Source organism: Chanodichthys erythropterus, chromosome 13, assembly GCF_024489055.1.
Source record: "Chanodichthys erythropterus isolate Z2021 chromosome 13, ASM2448905v1, whole genome shotgun sequence".
Classification (NCBI taxonomy): domain Eukaryota; kingdom Metazoa; phylum Chordata; class Actinopteri; order Cypriniformes; family Xenocyprididae; genus Chanodichthys; species Chanodichthys erythropterus.
In genome coordinates, this window is record NC_090233.1 from 37,345,702 (window position 1) to 37,370,026 (window position 24,325).

Here is a 24,325-nt window from a genome sequence, read left to right on the forward strand (position 1 = left end):
TGACAGAGCAGACTCTGCCAAGGGAAAGACACAGACTCAACGCAGGGAGACTACCATGGAATATACACATATGGGACCACCGTAGGGGTCACAACATATGGCACCCAGCCTAGCACAGGTGAAGTAACGAGTGCTTGACCTAGTGACAGACACTCCGCAATGTCTGAGGCCGCAAGGGGTGGCAGTGGAACTCAACAGGGTTCACCACACGGGGAACTTACTAGAGCAATGAGCGCTGCAAGCCGACACAAGAACGGTGGTTCCAAGCATTACTGGCCACTAGGGGCAAGCACGTGGGAAGCAACCAGTTCTACACGGAGGCTATAGAATCTAGCGAATGTTTTGGGTTTCACCCAGCCCGCAGCTCTATATATATCTGTTAGTGAGGCACCGTGCACCAGCGCCCACGAAAAAGCAGCTACTCTGGCGGAATAAGCTGTCAACCTGAGCAGGCAAGGCATGCCTTAGGACTGATATGCTAAGTCTATCCAGTGGGCCATCCTCTGCTTGGAGACAGCCTTTCCCTTCTGCTGGTCTCCGTAACAGATGAAGAGCCAATCTGAGGTCCTAAAGCTTCGCGTTCTGTTCATGTACAGGTGCAAAGCATGGACGGGACAGAGCAAAGCCAGGGCTAGGTCTGCCTCCTCTGAGGGCAGCGCTTGCAGGTTCACTACCTGGTGTCTAAAGGGACTGGTAGGAACCTTCGGCACATATCCAGGCTGGGGTCTCAAGATAAAGTGAAAATCACCAGGGCCGAATTCCAGGCATGATTCGTCGACCAAAAAAGCATGCAGGTCCCCTACCTTCTCGATGGAGGCCAATGCAACCAGGAGAACTGTCTTAAGGAACAGAGTTTCAACTCAGCTGTTTGCAAAGGCTCAGAGGATGGTCCCCGGAGAGCTGTAAGCACCAGGGACAAGTCCCAAGAGGGTATAGAGAGAGGATGAGGCAGATTCAGTCTCCTCACCCACCTCAGGAACATGACAATCAGGTCATGTTTCCCTAAAGACTTACCATCAACTGCATCATGATGGGCAGCAATAGCGGCAACATACACCTTGAGAGTGGAGGGAGACAGTCTTCGTTCCAACCCATCTTGCAGGAAGGAAAGCACTGACCTGACCGAGCAAGTTCGGGGGTTCTCCTGATGAGAAGAACACCACTCGATGAACAGGTTCCACTTCAATGCATAGAGTTGCCTCATAGAGGGAGCTCTAGCAGAAGTGATGGTGTCTACCACCGACTGGGGAGAAGGTCCTTCCTCAGAGAAATGGGCCAAAGTGGCGCTGTCGCGAGGAGCATGAGTTCTGGAAATCAGGTCCGGTTGGGCCAGAAGGGTGCAACTAGAAGGACCTGCTCCTCGTCCTCCCTGACTTTGCACAATAGTTGTGCATGTAGGCTTACTGGGGGAAACGCATAATTTCAAAGGTCCCGTGGCCAGCTGTGTGCCAGTGCATTCATGCCGAGGGTGCCCTTGGTCAGGGAGTTGAACAACTGGTACTGGCTGTGTCTGGAGTGGCAAACAGATCTATCTGTGCAGCCCTAAAACGCTGCCATATAAGCTGGACCGCCTGGGGATGGAGTCTCCATTCTCCTGGAAGAGGAGGCTGCCATGAGAGCTCGTCAGCTGCACGGTTCAGCATGCCTGGGATGTGAATGGCACGAATGGATTCTGACTCCATAAGAGGAGATGGCGGGCAAGTTGTGACATGAGCGTAGACCGCCCTGGTGGTTGATGTATGAAGGGTCTGACCACGGAGTAAGGGTACGTTGGCAGCTCGGTGTGATGTTGCCATGCCCATCTCGGGACTCGGCCGTGAAGCCAGTGCTGAAGCGGCCTCATATGAAGCAATGCGGCTGTGGATGCCATATGCCCCAGGAGCCTCTGAAATTAGTTCAGTGGGGCCGCTGTCCTGCTCTTGAACAAACTCAGGCAGTTCAACACTGACTGGATGCGCTCCTCGGTGAGGTGCGCTGTTTAGTTGACCGAGTCAAGTTCCATCCAGAGAAAAGAGATCCTCTGCACAGGAGCGAGTTTGCTCTTTTCCCAGATGACCCGAATACCCAGCTGGCTGAGGTGACTGAGCATCAGGTCCCTGTGTTCGCACAACTGTTCTCGCGAGTGGGTTAGAATGAGCCAGTCGTCAAGGTAGTTGAGGAACGCAAACACCACATTCTCTGAGGGAAACGATGGCCGCCTCCGCAACCTTGGTAAAGACGGAGGCCGACAGGGACAGCCCAAAGGGTAGGACTTTGTACTGATTTGCCTGTCCCTCGAACTCAAACCATAGGAAGGGTCTCTGATGAGGGAGAATCGAGAGATGAAAGTATGTATCCTTCAGGTCGATCACTGCAAACCAATCTTGGGGACAGATGCATTGGAAAATTTGTTTCTGCATAAACATATTGAACAGCAGCCTGTGCAGGGACTGATTCAAGATTGGCCATAACCCACCGCCTTTTTTGGGTACAATGAAGTAGGTGCTGTAGAACCCTGACTTCATATGTTGAAAATATGAATTTTCCCTGCTGTCTGCACGTGCAATAAGTGGGCAGGCAATATGCTGATGTTTTGTCTTGATGTCACAATGAAACAGCTTGGGATTCGTTTTACAAACGACTCATTTAAACGAATAAGAGTTGACCCTTACTTTTGAGAGACAATAACTTTATATACGGTGCACTTTCAGATTTAAAACTTTGCAGGATGTTTTCATTCACTTAGAGCTATGCTACACACTACATGAAAGGTAATTTTCAAAAATCCATAATAGGGGCACTTTAATGTTGTGGCTGATCATTGTATTTCAGAATGTAATTCCTCTAACAAATTTTAAATTGTGTATACAATATCTAGTTTTGTTCTCTAATCCATCCACATTTGCATTTAGCCTAAACCTATTCCCTGAAATTCATTTTGACATATATATATATATATATATATATATATATATATATATATATATATATATATATATATATATATATATATATATATATATATATATATATATATATATATATATATGAAGATTGAAACTATATTTTAAATTTCAAATATGTTTCATTGAGCGTCATACATTTAGCATATATTTAAAATAATTTTGGCCATATTTTTATTTATTTATTTTTATTTTTTATTTTTTTTGCAGAATGGGTATAATGGACAGATGGCCATAATTTCCTGAAAACAGTTATTATTGCAGAAGCTAAAGAAAAAAAGCCTGTGCAGGTGCTGGTTTATAGGTTCTATATTTTAAAGAACTATAATGACAGTAAAACTGGTTTCTTATTTTTTCAGCAGCAGTGGCACTTCAGGGTATAGCAGGGTATCAGGGCTGTAATTATCAGACATGGTGTCACTATAGCGATGAGCAGTGTCACACGTTTAGCAATGGTGGCCCAATGTGTGCATTTTGCGTGTGTATGAGCGAGAGAGAGAGAGAGAGAGAGAGAGAGAGATGCTGAAAAGTGTGGTGTGTCAGATGACACATTTTCCATGTTTCCTCCACTGACAGATGAAAGTTTTTTTTTTTTTGAGTGGGGAAAAAAAAAAAACAGTAATCTTACTGGTTCTAAGTAGGCAACTGAGACTCTGGACTGTGGCCTATTCATTGCTCTTTTTTGATGTATTAATGTTTGACTCATAATCTTATCCCCCTTCAGAATTGTATAAACTTCACTTAAGAGCCACTGGGAGTTTACAGACAGAAACTGACTTAAAAATCTCAAGTTTGGAGACAGTTTAACTCAAGGCTTTGGTTTGTAGGTGTAGGTATGTTTAGAAGGAAGGTACAGCTCCTTCTCTAGGTGCCTGCATTATGTGGAAGTATCTTTAAATGTATAGAATGATTGTAGGTGGATTTTGTGCCAGTCTCTTGACAAACTTGACAGTGGTATAGTGCCACAATTAAATCTCTCATACACTGTAAAAATAATAATAAAAAAAAAATGGTCAATGACTGTCGGCTACAGCTGCCAACAAAAACCTTAAAATTAAAGTAAAATATTCTAATTTAAATAAAGTGTAAAAAACTTTAACAGAAAATTTAATTAAAAATTTTCTACAGAAAAACTGTTATTTTACAGGTATTCCCTGAATTATAAAACACCTTCATTGTAAAACATCTTAAAAAAAAAAAAAAAAAAAACAGTCAAATGACTTTCAGCAACGGCTGCCAATCAAAGTCTGTAAAATAAATGTAAAATATCCTAATTTAAATAAAGTGCAAAACACTCTTACAGAAAAAAAAACACTGTTTTACACATATATCCTGAATTGTATATGTTACTGCCTCTGAAATAAAGCAACATGCAGCTTAACATCAATGTTTTCTGGCTTATCTTGGACTAAAGCACAGGCTCTACTCTCCAGCACAATGGTGACCCACAAAACAGATGATACAGAACCCCTTTAAATCCCAAGAGAACATGATCACTAACAGATCTCTCAATATCTCAGCATCTTCACTTATTACAATTCAGACTTTATTTAACTAAAGTTCTTATTGAGAATTAACAGAGGTTTAGATGTTGAATAAAATAATAAAGTTTGAAGTCACCGTTCTGGTGGTCAGTGCTTACTGGCTCTTGACCCTTGACTCTTTAACATTAGTATTTCTCTGACTGCTTTAACCGTGTGTTTCTGATACATGTTTGTTATAGCAAAAAAAAAAAAAAAAAAAAAAAAAAGCAAGAAGAACTCCGGTCAGATGATGGTATAATCATCATAAAGTGATCTGATTCACTGATACCAAAGTCTGGTCTCTGACTAAATTGTTTAATATTAGTTGTAATTTAACATGCCAATACTACTGCAGTGCTATGACACTAAACAATTTTATTAAATGATTATGCAGAAAATGTTGTGTCAAGGTTATGCAGACTCACACAGACATCAAGAATCAGCATATGAATCTCAACAATGGTGACACAAAAAAAATCACAAAAAAGCTTTGTTGATTGTCACCATTGTTGAGATTCATATGTTGATTATTGATGTCTCTGTGCTGAAAAATGGCTGAAAACATTTTCTGCATAATGACTTAAAAATCTGAATACCAGGTTATCATTATATGATTCCACAAGATTATAGTTAATCATATGAACTTAACAGTTAATATTCTCAAAATTATTTGATCAGAGCTACAACAAATGTGCACTGGAATCACACAGTTAACGGAAATGGAAAAAGTCAAGGGTCAAGAGCCCAACTAAAGCAAACGTTTACCTCCATAACGGTGACATCAAAAAAAAAAAGAATTTAGATTACATCAATTACATTTACATTAAAGAATTTTAATGACTTTATACATATTTATATAATCACGTGCGTTAACTCATTTCGACAGCCCTAGTAAAAAAAATATTTGATCTTCATTTTAAGAATATTGATGGGTAGTAACAGTGAAACAGTGATGTCCTTTTAAAATGTTTTTTATAGCTTTAAAAACCACTGTTAATTTGATGAGATGAGCAGAAACACAAAAGTTGTTTGGAGTCACCATTATGGTGATTAGAGTCCCCTTTAGTTGGGCACTTGGCCCTTGACTTTGGTTAAATTAATTCTCTTTAAGCAACAGTTGAAAGTACATGCTATCTCTATTGCTACAATTTTTCATGCTCCTGACTGCAATGACACATTTTACTATGTACACTTTTTGGAATCTGAAAGCTGTATTTTGACATGCGAGTTCCCAAATGAACATGAAAGTCTTTAAAAACAGCAACTTTCAATTTTGAACATTCTTTATCAAGTTGCTATTAACTGTCGCATTGAAAGAGCTCTTCTCATAACCCCTGTTATTGAACAAACTGTGTATGTTTATGCTGTTATTTGCCATTTGAACCATGAGACAAATCCTTTGAAACGTTTAACCAGTTTGAATTTTTACTTTGTTATTCAAACTTTACTATTAATAATATAATCAAAAGAGTTAATGTTCTACTTCAGTTCTACTTTCAAAAGAAGGAGCAAAATTAGCATAGTAAAAATACAAAGTAATAATTATATATTACAATAAATCATGTTTTAATCTTATAATGTTTTTCCTTTACTTCATTAATGTGTGAAATGCTGGTAAACCAGCTCCGTTTTGCTTGATAACAGCATGACTATACTGGTCCACCAGCCAGACCAGTAATTCAGTAATATTTTTAAATTGCATTTGATGAAATTAAAATGCAAACACAAAAGATATACGAGTACAAAAAACAAAATACCAAATAATGAGAAAAATCTTTTAAGAACATATTTATTTTATATCTTTTTTTACTAGTTTAAGTATATAAACCTCAATCAGTATTCACACAATAAAGGTGAAAAAAATCCTAAAAAATAGTATCTACATAGAATCTACACTGTGCATTATTTGGTTAGTTTTTAGGGTTTATTTGGTTTCGTTCATTTGTTAAATGTTTAGTTGTGCAACTAAAGCCTTGATCGTCCTGTTTCTGTTGACAAAACAAATAGTAGACAGCATTCAAGTGTGGTTGTAAAACTGTCGCACACAATACATCTGTTTGTGGTAACCGAGCTACTGAACAGAGCAGATGGTGGCAGACAAGCGGATTGCCCAGCCCTCTTCCCTGACACGTTTGAATTCTGTCTCTGTAAAAGCACTTGAATAGTTCACCTTTCAGACTCAAATGACACCGTGGGTCAATTTACAACTTAATGCATCGCTTCCACATATTGTCACATATAGCACTCTTCTTTTTCTCTTCCTTTCTCTTCTTTGTGGTTGTGTATGTTGTTATTGTTGTCTTCATTAGTAAAGAGCTCTGAAATAATGAGTCCCATGGTGTCATGTAATCAGCCATAATTTTGCAAATAATCGCACCTACTCCAAAGTTGTGATAACCTTACCTAGCCTCTGCTAAGTATATAATTATTGTTTCTAGATTGGCCTCTAAAGGTTAACAGTTTTTGGCAGAATTAAGAGATTCATTTTGAACATACCAGACATTAAACATGCTCACCACATTAAATGAATGATTTTTTTCATAACAAAATCAACAATTTTAAAGCAGGGACTTTCTTTAGCTTATAATCACATTTCTCCACAAACAACTATTCCAGAGTTCTTTGTTTATTGTTTAATTTGTTACTTTTTTCATTCTCACAAACGGTTCTGTCACTTCATGCCTATGTTTAAACCACTTTTAAGACCGAAAAAACTTATAGCATCCAGTTACTTACAGTTGGCAAAAAGTCCCAAAACTGTTTTTCTGCCAGTGAGTCTTTATGCACAAATCTGTCATTATGGCTTAAAGTTCACATCAGTCAAAACTTTTTTACAGATTCTGAGTGGAGCCCGGAATGCCAAAACTCGTAAACAAAACGCTTTCTCTCAAATGACGGTAAACTGTTCACTTATCTACTGCATTCGCTATTGAGCGCTGGCTTCTCACTCATCTGTAAAATTTTAACACATTCACCTTGTTCGACCATTTACTCTTCCAAGTTTAAGAGGATTTTGCAACAGCAACGCCATTTACCCAAGTATTAATGCACCTTCAGAGAAACGCTGTTAGATGATTTGAATGTTTTGATTTCACCCAAAGGAGTCACAGTTTCACTTTAGAGATAAATGGATATTGCATCTTCTCTCATGGCCGGACTTTCTTTATCTTTTTAAGAGTACTGGATATGGACTTATGCTTGTTTGAATTGCCATCTAAAGCCATCGCAGTGCAAAACCCGATTGGTGTATGTGCCACAGTCCTCACTCTGAATATTACAGAATATGTAAAATTGTAGGACTTTCTGTCTACAGCCTATTTGAAGCTGAAGCAAACACAGATATCAGCTTTAGATCTCAGTTCTACTACATACTGAAGACACTTCAACAAAACTGCAAATCAAGGTACAGGAGACAGCATTTTTCAGCAGAAGCTTTTGTGGTATTTGCTATCTACATTATATTTTTGCTTGTATTTGCTGGGGTGGCAGGCTTATGTGTGTTTTGAAGAGAGAATCACGATGGTGGCATCTTTGGCACCTTTCCACAAGTTTACTGTAAACCCATAGGCTTTTGGTGAACCACCTCAGGATAAGGTTGTAATCTTACTCTCTCCCCTTCTCTGTCGCTTTACCACACTTCATATTAGACCACAAGCAGAGAGGCTCCTGTCTCTCGTCAGCAAAATTTGAGCCTCCTTTTTGTGGGGATCTCAGAGGGCTGAGTCATTTTCACTTGAGTTTGTCCTCTTAGTCAGAAATCAGCGGCCTCACAAACGCTTAAAGTTGTTTTTTTTTTTTGTTGTTGTTGTTGTTGTTTTTTAATAGAGGCTGTTTTTTTTTCATTTTGGATCGGTGTTTGTAATGCACCATTAAAGAGTTGTAAAATCATCTCAACTGATAGTCTTTCATTCCTCACCCTAACGTTGCCCATTGAATAATGAGCATCTCTGATTTATAATTCAGAGTGAAGACCGTGAGTGTTAAGAATCATAACGAAGCCACAGGCACTCACTGGAGCAGAAGCAAAACTGTTGCTACTGTAGCGACTAATTAAAGCGCTCATAAACTCTCTCACACACGCATATTTACATCTTCATTTCATTCACATTATTAGCAGCAGCCTCAGAATACAGATGGTTTTAATCTGTAGTGCATAGTTAAAAGAGAGCGGAAGATGGGTGTTTCTGGTGAAAGAATGCACATCCGCAGGTATTATGCGAACAATGCAAGTTTTGTACTCATGAATGTCTTTCTGCTCCACGTTACTGAAATACATCAATGCAGTTACGCTAATCCTGTCAGGTCCTTTGTTGTAATGTCAGTCGAGGGAAAAGCACATTGTCTCAGGTGTGTTTTGCAGCAAGTAATCTTTCTTTGTGCTGACTGGCAGAAGATAATGTGGCATAGAGACTACCTGCTGCAGTGTAGGTTTAATCCTCTGTTGTATAATAGAGATATTCAAGAACAGAAATAGGATCATGCCAGCCTCATTATTCAGAGACCACCTGGTTCATTGGCTTCTAAATAATATGTGCTAGATAAAATAAAGATGTGTTCGAGATTGATAATGTTTTTTTGTGGAGGTTGAATTTACAAAGCAATACTCCCACTCTGTTTATTACAGTATTTTGCTTTTGTTCTGTGCCGCAGCCCGCAAGCTGAGGAAGATTGGACAGATGAAAGGTCCGGAGGAGGTTGGCTCCGTTCAGGGCCCGTCAGAGACAGTCCAGTGCCTGTCGCCCAAGCCCAGCCTGACGTTCCACTCGCAGCTGATCTTCCTGAACATCCTGGAGGCCATCGAGCCAGAGGTGGTGAACGCCGGCCACGATCACGCTCAGCCTGACTCGGCGGCCGCTCTCCTCACCAGCCTTAACGAGTTGGGAGAGAGGCAACTTGTCAAGGTAGTGAAGTGGGCCAAAGGACTTCCAGGTAATTTAAGCATGTCAAATTGTCATAACTTTTTTTTTTTTTTCTTTGTTAGAAAAGAATTATTAATCTATTAGCTTATTTAAAATATATATGAACAAATAATCATTTTACAATAGTTACAATAATTTGAATACACCTCTTCTAGTTAAAAAGGTCAGGATATTATAATGAGCAAAAAGCCTCATTAACAGAATACACTTCAAAAAAATTACATTTCTTTATAGTTTTAAGTAATTTGGTATATTCTTTTATTTTTATTTCTTTGAAAAAAGTTTTTAACAACACTGCTCATAATTATTTGAAAAACTTTTTTCTACCAAATCAGACAAATTAAAACAAAAAACAGCAAATGATATCACAGAGAGGACCCCTGCAGACCCTCATGACTTTTTCAAGGTTAATAAGGCTCTTAAAACATTAGATCGTTTCACTTTTTATGATTAGACAAGATTAGTTCAGGTTGTAAAGTGTCATGTGATGCAACCAAACACTTGATTTATATATACGCAAGTGCTGTTCGAGCAAAAATGAGGCCACTGGAGCGATTGCGTGACACACGTCTTGAGAGCAGCGGAACTTTTATTATGTCGCACTTGCCGCTTCTGCTTCTTCCGGTCAAGCGTATGTGGGGTAAAGCAGCTCTGTTTTATCATATTAGATACATTTGTGTTTTGAAAGTTGTTACAGTGCAACTCTGTGTTTGCTCGGCAGGTAAGTCAAGAAAACAAGATTTAAACAATAAGACTTACTCCCCCAGTTTCACAGACAAGGCTTAAGCTAGTCCTGGACTAAATTGCTTGTTTGAGCTGTTTTAACTGAAAGCAACTTGTACTGACATATCTTAAAATATGTCAAAGCCATTGTTTTGTCTCAAGATGCACACCAATAATGTGTTATTGTAGGGTACGTTTATAAAAGCTACTTAAATACCCTAATTGAACTAAGGCCTAATCCTGGCTTAGCCTAAGCCCTGTCTGTGAAACCGGGCCACTGTGTTGAGCTATTAAAACATGATTAGTTTTCTCTGGATTTAAACATTCTTGGAAACATTGGGATAATGTAAGTACACATGTCAACAAAATATATAACATTTTTCTAATTGTTTTTGGATATTTTAATCCAAACATTTTAAAATCTCAAAATGAGAATTTTTTTTTTTAAACATATACATTTGAAAGCAGAATATATGGAAACTAGATTTAAAAAAAAGCAAAGCCAGACTTCAATCCTATGTAAAATGCAACTATGTCAAACCATTAAACTGAGAGAAAAATAACAGGAGGGAAAGGGGTGTGTCTTGACACAAACAATTTTTTGAACCTCATAGTGTGACAGCCTGTGACTGGTTGATGGATTCAGGTTGATGTGATTGGTTGCGGTTCTCAAATGTCCTTTTATTGATAGCAATAATAAAACTGTAAGGCCTGGCATTTTAATCTGCACTAAAGCCAATGATAAATCTGTTCAGGTGGAAGTGAGATCAAGTTTTAGCCCAGGAACGTTCAGCATGTTTCCCCTTTGTTTCCTGAGAGCAGTGCATACAGTATGCTGCCTAATCTTCTACAAACTCAGTATCACTTGGTTAAAGTCGATGTGCAAAAAATCCTCAGTTCAGGCATGCATATTTTTTCTAACGTCAGATGAAATCTGATTCATAGCTTGAGCTGGCGGAATTGAAATAGAGTAATAAATTAAGTTGGTCTGAAAAAATAGTGCCCAGGCAGCTGACAAACTGCCATAGGCAGCAAACACAAACCACAAATATCTCTCCCGTCTCTTCCCATCTCTCAGGTTTCCGCAACCTGCACGTGGATGATCAGATGACAGTCATACAACACACTTGGATGGGAGTGATGGTCTTTGCTCTGGGTTGGAGATCCTATAAGAACGCCAATGCGCGGATGCTGTACTTCGCTCCAGACCTCGTCTTCAATGAGTCAGTCTTATTCTCTTTCACATTCGCCCTGCTCTTATTTGCCTGTTTTCTTTTCTGTCCGGCACCCATCTGTGTTTTGCATTGTTGCCTCCCCTCTCTTTCTCTTCCTCATTCCATTTTCTTCTTCTGTCCATTTGTTCGTCTTGTAAATGTACTAATCCATCTTTCCTCAAACTCATTTTTCTTTCATTTCTCCTCAGCGGCCCTCTCTCTGCCTTATTCCATCTCTCTATATCTCTCTCTCTCCCTCTCTCTGTCAAGCAGGTACATATCTTGTACTTCATGCACACAATAACAGTCTCATCGTGGAGACTTCCAAGATTCATTTATAATTTACTGCTGGCTTATTATGGTGTGGAGGATCTTTGTCAAAAACACAATCCCAGAAGAGATTGGATTTTTGGGGGGCTCACATGCACTCAATGGCCTTTCACCAATATCTGAAATAGAAGACTTCCTTCCTAAATGCATCTTGGCCATATCCCATACCAGTGCTGCTGATGGAAACTGTGTTTTAGGCATGAAATACATTTCATTTAGTAGGAGATTTTGGAGTCATTGGACGACTGAATGCATTAGTTAGTACTGTATGGTAATTAGAGGATGGAAAGTTGTTGCAGGCCATCTGAAATTGCCAGATGTTTTTTTGTTTGTCTCTCTGTGTCTATTAATATTCCCCTATCTGTCAGTCGTAGGATGCATATCTCCAGCATGTACGAGCACTGTGTTCAGATGAAGCACCTCTCGCAGGAGTTTGTGCTGCTGCAGGTCACACAGGAAGAGTTCCTCTGCATGAAGGCCCTACTCCTCTTCAGCATCAGTGAGTCTACCTCTGTGTCTGTATGTTTACACACAGATATTTCTGCAAGAATACCTTCACCGTAATGTGAGAATTATGATCACGCAATATTGACTGATGGATCAGCCTTTCTGCGAGTAATTTAGAAATTATGGTTTTATTATATTTAAAGAAATATGAGGTAAACGTGTCGAGGATACATATTTCTCCAAATGTGCGCACTTTTGGACTGAAAGTTTGTATGTTGTGTAGCGAACCACTGTGATCAAAAATAAATGGGAGCATAAAGAATTATTAGTGTCATTGTAACCAAGTATTATCATAAATAGTGGTCAAATATCAAAGCTATCTAATCTATCTTATACTTAAAAGCTCAAGGTCAATTTAAAATATTTATTGTTTCTGTAACAACTGCCAAAAAAATAGTCTGTTTTTTTTCAAATTGCACCCTGTTAACACCTAATGATATTTTTAATATATATAATTAGAGGCACAATTCCCATGTTTTATGTTGTGACATATATTAGATATGCTAGGTAAACTTTTCTAAGAAAAGTAATCAGTTGTAAACAGATAAAAATGTCTTAAATCATCAAAATGAAATCAGTCTTTTAAACTGTATTTTTTGTCCTAGATTTTGATAAAAGTCACAAAAATTTCAAACCTCATATAAAACATGAACAGAAGATAAAACAGCTCATATAATATTTAGTTTGACCTTGAGGTTAAGTACCTCCTTTCACTGACCATTTGTTAAAAAAGAAAATGGAAAAAGTGACATATTCAGTTTAGTCACTATTTTATACCCTATTTGTAGTGTATTTCTTATTTATATTATACAGTGAAATGCAATAATCAAACACAAAAAACCACTGTATTTCAATTAAAATATTATTTGACAAGTGTATGCAAGTTCAGGTGGAAGTATTTATTTCTATTTCTGCAGTTCCAGTGGAGGGGCTGAAGAGTCAGAAGTATTTTGATGATCTGCGCCTGACATATATAAACGAGCTTGATCGTTTAATCAACTATGGCAGGAAGACCAACTGTGCCACACGCTTCCAACAGCTGACCCGACTGATGGACTCACTGCAACCAGTTAGTAACACACAAACACATACATAAACACACACACACACACACACACACGTACAGAGACAGGATACATTACAATGATTAGAGTGTTACATGCATTACTGGTCACATGATGCCATAATGTTCAAATGTTTGGGGTCAGTAATATTAATCAATAGCGTAAACTGATCAAAAGTGACCATAAAGATTTTTTTTACATTGTTACAAAAAAATCTATTTCAAATAAATGCTTTCATAGTTCCCACAAAAATATAAAGTAGCACAACTATTTTCAAGCTTGATAATAGTAAGATCCAGCATATTAATTAACAATCTGCAAACCATATTAACCAAGAGCTAAATGCGCTGCACTGTATTTAACTGAAGTCACTGTCATTCTTTCTAGCGCATACATGCCATTCTATGTAAATTAAGCTTATTATTAATGCACCTTATTCACAATACTCAGCGCTGTTTGCATTTGGCAGATGCTTTGATCTGCAGCGATGTAGATTGCATTCAAGGTATTGATTTAATAGTTCATGCATCCCTTGGGACTTAACCCATGTGACCTTGCTGTTGCTAGCGCCATGCTCTACTTTCCAAGCTATAGGAATGCCTAATATACATTAAAAGCAGTCCGTAAAAGGAATTTTATAAATGAGACTTTTGTGTAAAAATTTTTGTTGATCACGGCAGCAGTAAATCATCAAATGATGGAGAAGATCATTATAACCAGTTCAGGTGAATGCTGTACAAACGCTGTATAGTATGCCCGATTGTCGTAGTCTGCTGCATTGTCCATAACAGAACAAAATTGATCAGAGCTTTAAGTTTATTACATTTTTTGGCCATGATTGTGCTGTTAAAGGGATAGTTCACCCAAAAATGAAAATTTGATGTTTATCTGCTTACCCCCAGGGCATCCGAGATGTAGGTGACTTTGTTTCTTCAGTAGAAAACAAATGATGATTTTGAACTCCAACCGTTGCCGCCTGCATTCGTATAATGCATGGCAATGGGAACTTCGTCTATAAGAGTAAAAAAAAAAAACATGTACAGACAAGTCCAAATTAAACCCTGCGGCTCGTGACGACACATTGATGTCCTAAGACACGAATCGATCGATTTGTGTGAGAAACCGAACAGTATTTATATCATTTTTTTTTACCTCTAATACACCACTATGTCCAACTTCCCTGTGCATCCGGTTGGTAAGGTCTGAAAACACGCTCTCATGACAGAAGTGATCTCTCGCATGTATATGTCTGTGAGTGCGAGCGATCACTTCGATCACATCGGCATCAGAGTGCATTCAGACCTCAAACACCGGATTTGCAGGGCAATTGGACATAGTGGTGTATCAGAGGTAAAAAATGTATAAATACTGTTCAGTTTCTCACACAAACCGATCGGTTCGTGTCTTAGGACATCAATGTTTCGTCATGAGCCGCGGGGTTTAATTTGGATTTGTCTGTGCATGTTTTTTTGACTCTTATAGATGGAATTGCCACGCATTATACGACTGACAGACAGCAACGGTTGGAGTTAAAAATCATTTGTGTTCTACTGAAGAAACAAATTCATCTACATCTTGGATGGCCTTGGGGTAAGCAGATAAACATCAAATTTTAATTTTTGGGTGAACTATCCCTTTAACTGATTCGCATTATTCCTTCAGTGAATCTGGTTCTAAAACAACGCAAGTAGCACATAGAAATAACAACACTATTGTCAGGCACAATTAATTCTTGGTGAATTCTTCCTGTAATATATATTAAATATGCAATGTTTTTGTCTAGCCCTTTTTTTTTCTTAATCTTTTCTCTCCTTTCCCCTCTTTTTCTCTCCCTCACCCAGATTGTTCAGAAGTTGCACCAGTTCACCTTTGACCTCTTTGTCCAAGCCCGGTCCCTGCCTACAAAGGTCAGCTTTCCAGAAATGATTGCAGAAATAATCTCGGTCCAGGTGCCAAAGATCCTCGCCGGACTGTCTAAACCAATACTGTTTCACAAATGACACGACTACGCCCCTGAACCACCGATCTATACCAACCCCACACAGGCCATATGAGCCAGTCTGTTCTGCCTGATCCAGTTTGATCCAGCCTAAACCAGCCTGCGACACTTTTAATCTGGACTTGAATCGAGCGATGAGACTGAACAATACTGATTTTTTGATTTTCTCTCACTCTAACCTCCCTCATCCCTCCCTTTCTATATCAGTCTCGTATCCCTGGTTTTGAAAAATGGCCCTGAAAAGTAGCAAAACCATTACATCATTACAGTTGTCTATCTTCTCCTCAGAGATCATTTGAGCTCATTTTCTCAAACTGACAGCATGGTTTTGTTCTTTCTTTCGACCAGCAGTTATCCTTCAAGAGTTACAGTGTGTTGCCCGGTGGAGACGCTGGAAAAAATATCACACCGAAGTTTCATCTGAGCCCTTAATCAAAAAAGAAAAGAAAAGAAAAAAGGACATTACACAGATCCCTATCAGAGTGTGACCTGCCTTGACCCACTATGCATCGTGGGATAAAAAGGTTTCATTTATTGTCTGTGAAAACCAAGACGAATCTCTTCGCTTGTGAATTTTACTCTTGTTAGTTAGAGCAACACACTACTAAATACAGTACTGTAGTATTAAAACAGTATGAAATTCAGTACAACAGGCTGGCCATCGGTCTCCTCCCTGCCTTATTAGTTTATTGATTGTAAAACATGTGCTTCATTCATTTCTTATGAAATGTAGAGGCTCTTTATAAAAGCTTTTTAAAAGGCATCATTCATTCGGAATGTTCAGACAATTTGTGACTTTTCCGTTCAATTAAAAATCTGTTACAGTTGGGTTTGTAAATTGCCACGAATACGAAAGGACAGCACGCTGGAAAAACATCTCAGTCATCAAGAGTTGCTCCTCTAGACTGCAGACTTTTGTTAAGACGAGGCTCAGTGCCCTTATTTATAACCTGGACATTTAAGTGCAGGTTTTAGGGTATAATGTTGACAGTTTGTATATAGAACATAAACACAGCAATGCTTGGGTCAGCATCTTCAAATATATACATAAATATAAATCTATGCATGCTGTCTTAATACTATGACAAAACAACAAACAAATAATTGCATGCTAAAGCCCTAGATATTCAAAAAATTAAACTGCATTTCCAGTAAGCTAAATGGATATTGTTAGGAAACGGGACTGTTTCCCATAATGCTCTTATGAAGTCTCTCTCTCTCTCTCTCGCCTCACTGTCCTTAATGGAAGAATTGGCAAGGTGATGTTCTTGTGTATATATATATGTAAAAGTTAAGCGTGGTTCTTTTCAATCTTTCTATGTGCTAATGTATGGATGTAGTCAATAGTTTAACCGTACAGTTTCCTCTATTTCCTTTATATTAAGTGCCACTAAGGGATTTGTATTTCTCCGCACTAGCAATAAGTAATAACATGCTTAACACGCTCTTTTAACGAGCTCATTAGAATACCAAAACACGCTTTAATGGTACACAGCTTTAAAAAAATAAATAAATACATAAAAAAAAGAGCTATGCGTAATGTGATGACACTGGACAGTACTGTTATTTTATCAGAAACTCGTACCAAACATCTTGATCACCATCAACTGCCGCAAGTCAACGGCAAGAGGTGCTAAAGCTCTTGTTTATTCACGAGGGTGTTAAATGAGATGAAAGACAAAAAAAAAAAAATGTATATGTATTTTTACTCCGCTTTCGCTTCAATTAAAGCATCTTCTATTTATCTGTCAGAAAGGAACATCTTTACTCGCTTGCCTCATACTCCTGCGAAGCTCGTATTTTCTAGACGTCGTGTCATCTTTTTCCTCCGCACGCTCTCCGTTTCTAAATGATTGAATAATGCCTGCAGCGTTATGTATGTAGATTACTCTTTAAAGAGCCCAAAAATCGCGACGCTGTGTTGTCTTTGTCAGGCCTGGGGTGACCTGGGGTGTACTTTCAGCAGAGCAGGGAGTTTTCTGCCGAGTTAAAACGACGAGATGTGGTTTAGCTGCTCAAGCTCTTGTCGCCGCGGAGCATGTTGATGGTTTAAATGTGCCAGGCAGAGAATAGGCTGTCAGAGACAGCTCTTCTGCGCTGACAGCACCGAGCACCGCGCAATTACACGCAGGTGTTTACCCATTTAGACGGCCCAAAAGCACTCATTAGAATTTGCAGAACTCCAAACTGCACTTTTAACCTGCCAAAAAAGAGCTCATGACTTCCACCACAAACATACAGCGCTTTAGGATGGAGCCAAAGCCAAAGTCAGATCACAAAGTCGTTCATTAGCCGGCGGAATTTTGCATGTAAACACAGATATAGGCCTAGTTCATTCACACTCGACTCTGTGAGAGACGCACTCTCTTGCTGTCCTGTAATCGTCTGTTTACAATGGAAAGTTTTTCTAATATGTCATTTAGCGACACCCAGATGTAACACCCCGCATGTGTGAACCAACTTGTGCTTGGATGATCCATATGCTGATTTGTGACTTTCTTAACATCTCTTATGAGCTATGATGTAGAACTTTGTTGGTTTTCAATTTCAATTAAAGTCTAAGGATTTACTGTTACTGTGTGTGGTGTGTCAGCCCATATGAAAACCATATCTGTTAGCAGGCTCTCCTTCACACCCTTACAGGTACAAAAAAGGGGATGAAAGATTTTCAGGTTTCAGTTGCAAAATATTGCATTTGGCCTGTGTTAATGACAAAAGGCTTTCTTGGATCCTACCAGTTTCTGCTCTCATGTAAACAAAAGAACCTAGAGTCTTAATAACAGTCTGCATGTCACCAGGATGCTTCCTGTGGTTAAAAATTCGTCTTTCATTACAGAAGGAGGGAAAAAAAATGTTACCAAATGATTTCTCGCTGATATATTTTCCCCAGGATGAGAAAAGTAATTTGGCTTTCTAATGCAAAGTATTATTGCAAGGTATCTTGAATTGAGGAGTTAGTTAAATTGAAACGAGAGCACCACACTGGTTTACAGACACTACATGTGCTAATGAAACCATATGAAATGTTTGCAGGAAGAGCTGTATCTATTTATGTCCTTTTTCAGCTTTGTAAACCATACAAGAAACTCCTGTATATGTAACGATGACTTGTTTTTTTTTAACTATTTGCTGGCTGATACGAGCAACTGACTAATCATTTGCGAATGCTTTTTTACAGCTGTTTTCTCTGTGTGAATAATTCCTGTCTTTTCCTGATGTTATGGGATATTTTTTTCGCCTGGAGGAGCTGGGTAGTTTGGCTTTATATGACTAGAAAAGGAAATTCTGGCTTCTTAAACAATGTTTGTTACTTAAATCTTTGTAACTTTATAGTCTTTTTTTACAGCAGTTGTATGTGTGAGTGGGTGTGTGTCTGTGCATGCATGCCTTTCGCAGGTTATTTAGTACTGCTATGTAGTGTCGTATTGACAGTTGTTAACTGACTATCTTTTTTCAGTTTACGAACTGATTTCTACTCGTATGGAAAATCGCTTATCAGACAAGCTCTGATTCCTGTTGTGTAGAGCCTGTGTAAATCGGGTTTGTGTTTTACTGCTTTCAATTCAATAAAAAACATTTTAAAATCTTGAAAGTCCTGCTCTGCAACTTTTTTGTGGGGCACGCCCTGAATCAGATGGACCTGAAATTCATGCAAAAGCAACTGGGCACACGAAACATTTTTGTGGTGGGAGCGTGTCTAACCTCTTAAGGCCACAATGTTTTTTGCACTTCAGATTTTGACTGATGTACAGCTGTTTTAATTTAACTGGATTCCAAATCATTTATTGATTATCATCGTGAGGCTATTTCATTGTATAGATTTATTTCTACTCTGGGTTGACTTTCACGTACAGCTTACTTTAATAAGAATAAAATAAACTTCATTTCTTTATATATATTTATATATATAACAAACCTGATTCCAAAAAAGTTGGGACACTGTACAAATTGTGAATAAAAACAGAATGCAATGATGTGGAAGTTTCAAATTTCATTTTTTTATTCAGAATACAACATAGATGATATATCAAATGTATAAACTGAGAAAATGTATAATTTTAAGGGAAAAATAAGTTGATTTTAAATTTCATGGCATCAACACACCTCAAAAAAGTTGGGACAAGGCCATGTTTACCATCCCCTCTTCTTTTTACAGTCTGCACACGTCTGGGGACTGAGGAGACAAGTTGCTCAAGTTTAGGAATAGGAATGTTGTCCCATTCTTGTCTAATACAGGCTTCTAGTTGCTCAACTGTCTTAGGTCTTCTTTATCGCATCTTCCTCTTTATGATGCGCCAAATGTTTTCTATGGGTGAAAGATCTGGACTGCAGGCTGGCCATTTCAGTACCCGGATCCTTCTTCTACGCAGCCATGATGTTGTAATTGATGCAGTATGTGGTCTGACATTGTCATGTTGGAAAATGCAAGGTCTTCCCTGAAAGAGACGACATCTGTATGGGCGCATGTGTTGTTCTATAACTTGGATATACCTTTCAGCATTGATGGTGCCTTTCCAGATGTGTAAGCTGCCCATGCCACACGCACTCATGCAACCCCATACCATCAGAGATGCAGGCTTCTGAACTGAGTGCTGATAACAACTTCGGTTGTCCTTTCACCTCTTTAGTCCGGATGACATGGCGTCTCAGTTTTCCAAAAAGAACTTCAAATTTTGATTCGTCTGACCACAGAACAGTTTTCCACTTTGCCACAATCCATTTTAAATGAGCCTTGGCCCAGAGAAAATGCCTGCGCTTCTGGATCATGTTTAGATATGGCTTCTTTTTTGACCTATAGAGTTTTAGCCGGTAACGGTGAATGGCACGGTGGATTTTGTTCACCGACAATGTTTTCTGGAAGTATTCCTGAGCCCATGTTGTGATTTCCATTACAGTAGCATTCCTGTGTGTGATGCAGTGCCATCTAAGGGCCCAAAGATCACGGGCATCATGGTTTTCCGGCCTTGACCCTTACGCACAGAGATTGTTCCAGATTCTCTGAATCTTTGGATGATATTACGCACCGTAGATGATGATAACTTAAAACTCTTTGCAATTTTTCTCTGAGAAACTCCTTTCTGATATTGCTCCACTATTTTTTTGCCGCAGCATTGTGGGAATTGGTGATCCTCTGCCCATCTTGACTTCTGAGAGACACTGCCACTCTGAGAGGCTCTTTTTATACCCAATCATGTTGCCAATTGACCTAATAAGTTGCAAATTGGTCCTCCAGCTGTTCCTTATATGTACATTTAACTTTTCCGGCCTCGTATTGCTACCTCTACCAACTTTTTCATGAAATCCAAAATGAGCCAGTATTTGGCATGACATTTCAAAATGTCTCACTTTCAACATTTGATATGTTATCTATATTCTATTGTAAATAAAATATAAGTTTATGAGATTTGTAAGTTATTGCATTCCTTTTTTATTCACAATTTGTACAGTGTCCCAACTTGTTTAAAATCGGGTTTGTATATAAAGTTGCATTTTCTTGCAGCAGTACATTTAACCGAAAAAACAAACAGGGTTTAGTGACAGTTACGAAGACTAAGGGTGCGTTCACACGTGTAGTTCGGTTCGTTTGGTCCGGACCAAAAAAAAAAAAAAGATTTAGTCCTGGTCTGATTAGCAATTTTATCACCAACCAAAATAAAGCGAAACCTTAAAGCATAGGGATACATTCACAACGTGATTGGTCGGATTTTATGCCGTATTTTGAGACAAAACTTACCGAACATCCAAAACAATGCTGTGTGTTGCGGTAAATGCGCTCGTCGTGTGCACTTATATGTGATGGTATTTTGGCCAGCTGGAAACTCGTGAAGAGCTTACAAAATGTGTAAAGTAGTCAAAACAGCGGCGGGAATCCATCAGTCACAAACAAGCGATCTGCTGCGTGGAGACGCACGTCTGATGTCTGTGATGGGCAAACTCGCGACTGTGACCGAAAAGAAAAACCGACATGCGTGAGGATTCTGTCCTTTTTGGGTCTCGTCTTCCTGTTTTTGGTTCGTTTACATGTCTTTGGTCCGTGTTGCGTTCATATATCATTCGAACCGCACCAGAGTTCGTTTGGAAGCGCACCGAGGCCTATCTTTTCAGCGGTCTCGGTCCACTTGTTTGGTGCGCACCAGGGTTCGGAGGGCAGCGTTCACATATGTTCAAATGAACCGCACTAACCGAGCAATCACACCAGGGTTCATTTTAATCGAACCAAACATGCCAAGTGTGAACGCACCCTTAGAAAATCCGACGAACAGCATTAAATTATTTACAAAAATTACATAAAATGTCAACTGGAAATCTGAAGCTTTATAATAAAAATAACAATAATACATAGGAATGCGTCTCAATCTGCTTCAAATCTTAAACTGAGCTTATCCCAAACCTGCCTGAAGTGACTTACATACAGTATTTTTGAAGTACCAAAAACATACTGACATATACAATAAATTTCCATTTCCACATTCACAATTGTGTGTGATTGAGTGAGGATGAGACTTAAAATCTTTAGCTTTCACATTGAAGATTCACACTGACCAAAAGAAACAGATAAAGGTTCATGTTTCAGTCAAACTTTGATACTTAAAAGTGAGGTTAAAGGGTTAGTTCACCCAAAAATGAAAATTCTGTCATTTATTACTTACCCTCATGCCGTTTCACACCCATAAGACCTTTGTTAATCTTCGGATCACAAATTAAGATATTTTAGTTGAAATCCAATGAATCCAGTGATTCAATATTATTATTACAAAGCGATGAGAATATTTTTGGTGCGCCAAAAAAGAAAAAAAAAAAAAGACTTATTCAGTGATGTTTGATTTCAAAACACTGCTTCAGGAAGTATCGGAGCACAAATTAATCAGTGTGTAGAATCAGCGGTTCGGAGCGCCAAAATCATGTGATTTCAGCCGTTGGCAGTTTGACACGCGATCTGAATCAAGATTCAATACACTGATTCATTTGTGCTCCGAAGCTTCCTGAAGCAGTGTTTTGAAATCGGCCATCACTATATAAGTCGTTATTTTGTTTTTTTTATGGCGCTCCGTTTTTTTATATTCTCGTCGCTTTATAATATTGATATTGAACCACTGTACTCACATGAACTGATTTAAATATGTTTTTAGTACATCAATGGATCTTGAGATAGGAAATGTCATTGCTCCCTATGCAGGCCTCACGGAGCCGTCGGATTTCAACTAAAATATCTTAATTTGTGTTCCAAAGATAAACAAAGATCTTACGGGTGTGGAACGGCATATGGGTGAGTAATAAGTGACAGAATTTTCATTTTTGGGTGAACTAACCCTTTAAGCTCAATACTGAAACTGATGGGTTGACAGATAATTAAAAAAAAAAAAAGAAGAAGAAAGGGAGGTGGGAGGGCGAAGGGGAGAGAAAAGCTTATTGAAGAGTACTTTGCTCTGTGAACTATTTAAAGTAAAAAAAAATCCTCAGTACCTTTTGATTTGCGGTAGGAACTCAAGCATGTCATAACAGATAAAAGGAGAAGCCTTTTGCAATTACAGTAGCTATTCTGTTTGTCAGAAATATTTAAAACCAGCACCCAGGTCATTCATCTCTTTCCAGTTACTAATTACTGAGTAATAACAGATAATTATTAGAAGCATGTTCAGCTTCTGCGTAATTAAATAATGATTAGTGTTGATTCTGAACATTATAAAATAAGTTTGGGGTGCACCACCTTCTATCACTCTTAAAGTGAAGTCTGTAGTGCGGCTGTAGAGTGAGACTGTAAACCCGAAGTCTTATCGGTTTCTTTAAAGTAGGTCAGAGAGAAGGGGAGACATTGAGAGACACAAAGAGTGAGAGAATGGGAGGGAGTTCTCCCTATTGTGTGCAGGAAGGTCAAAATGTTTAAGAAAAAAAAAAAAAAATGAATTGCTTTCTTTTTGTTCTTTGATCCAAGCAAGAATCAAAGACTTAGTTTTACAACAAAGTAAGCAAGTGCAAACATTGGCGGTGAAGCACAAAAAAAAAAAAAAAAAAAAAAAAAAAAAAAACAGTACCCAGTGCAACACACACACACACACACACACACACACAAAAAAAACCCCTGGGGTTGTGGGGAGCCCCCTAATGCTCTGTCAGTAACAATAATAATTTATCTATCAAAACCACATCCAGACTCCGGCCTGAGCCATACACAAACACACAGTCTGTTGAATGCTGACATGTGTTAATTGGTCCACAAGACAATGCTTCACAAGTTGTAGCAGTGACTGGAAGGAAGTTCCTATTTAGTGTTCTGCAAAGAAAAACAAGTGACAGAAATGAGCATAAACACTATAGGTTATTTTAATAATAAAAATAAAACAACAGAACATGCCGTACCTCATCTCTAGAAGCTGTAGTTGAGGCATTTGGAGAGGAGCTGGAGGACAAAAAACAGTAAGTAGTTATTATAAATTTAATTCTTTTCAGAAACTTCAATGGATAGTTCACCCAAAGAAGAAAATTCAGTCATTATTTACTCACACTCACGTTGTTCCAAACCCGTTAGCTGTTTTTTTTTTTTTTTTTTTTTTTCGTGGAAAATTGACAAAATTTTAATTATTTCTTGCTCTGTTTTCTCTACAATGGCAGTATAAAGGGATGAGGCTGTCAAGATCCAAAAAGGTCCTAAAACCACCATGAAAGTTTTCCATATAACTCTAAAGTAAATACGGTGCAGTTTTGACACAATAAAATTTGGTCACGAGACAATGACAACTGATGTTCATGATATGGTCTAACCATATTTCAAATCACCAACAAAATCTGACATGAACTGTTCCTTATCTCTTGTTTACTAAGCTCAAATAGCATTAAAAATCTTAGATTTGAGGCTGGATCAGCCAATGTGCAGTCCTAAGTGCACATCTCAGGACACTATTTTCTATTTCAGAGCTTCAAATGGCAGCTGCAGTGATGTGATGATTTTACCAATTGGTGATTGGCTCTTTTATTTAGAAGGTGGGACTTATTCCGCCATCTCCAATTCATAGAAATATGAGTGCACCATCTTAATATATCTAAAGTCTTTGGCTAGGCGTACCACTTACTTGGTCATTTATGAAACTTGACAGCCCATGATCTCA

The 24,325-nt window shown here is 38.5% G+C and overlaps 2 protein-coding genes across 7 annotated transcripts in view; one reads left to right on the plus strand and one right to left on the minus strand.

The window, feature by feature from the left end:
* Positions 1-21,871, plus strand: part of ar (androgen receptor) — a 120,112-nt gene extending 98,241 nt beyond the window's left edge. For all 4 annotated transcript variants that reach the window (XM_067405470.1, XM_067405471.1, XM_067405472.1 and 1 more), the window contains 5 exons: positions 9,116-9,394; positions 11,186-11,330; positions 12,020-12,150; positions 13,076-13,227; positions 15,064-21,871. In XM_067405470.1, coding sequence (XP_067261571.1) covers positions 9,116-9,394; positions 11,186-11,330; positions 12,020-12,150; positions 13,076-13,227; positions 15,064-15,222 — 866 coding nt within the window. In that variant the 3' untranslated portion in view covers positions 15,223-21,871. The remainder of the gene's footprint in view (positions 1-9,115; positions 9,395-11,185; positions 11,331-12,019; positions 12,151-13,075; positions 13,228-15,063) is intronic.
* A 125-nt stretch (positions 21,872-21,996) lies between these two features.
* Positions 21,997-24,325, minus strand: part of ophn1 (oligophrenin 1) — a 39,371-nt gene continuing 37,042 nt past the window's right edge. For 2 of the 3 annotated variants that reach the window (XM_067405820.1, XM_067405819.1), the window contains exons 23-24: positions 23,580-23,619; positions 21,997-23,493 (exon numbers count right to left, since the gene is read on the minus strand). In XM_067405820.1, coding sequence (XP_067261921.1) covers positions 23,482-23,493; positions 23,580-23,619 — 52 coding nt within the window. In that variant the 3' untranslated portion in view covers positions 21,997-23,481. The remainder of the gene's footprint in view (positions 23,494-23,579; positions 23,620-24,325) is intronic. The other variant, XM_067405818.1, reaches the window with a different exon arrangement.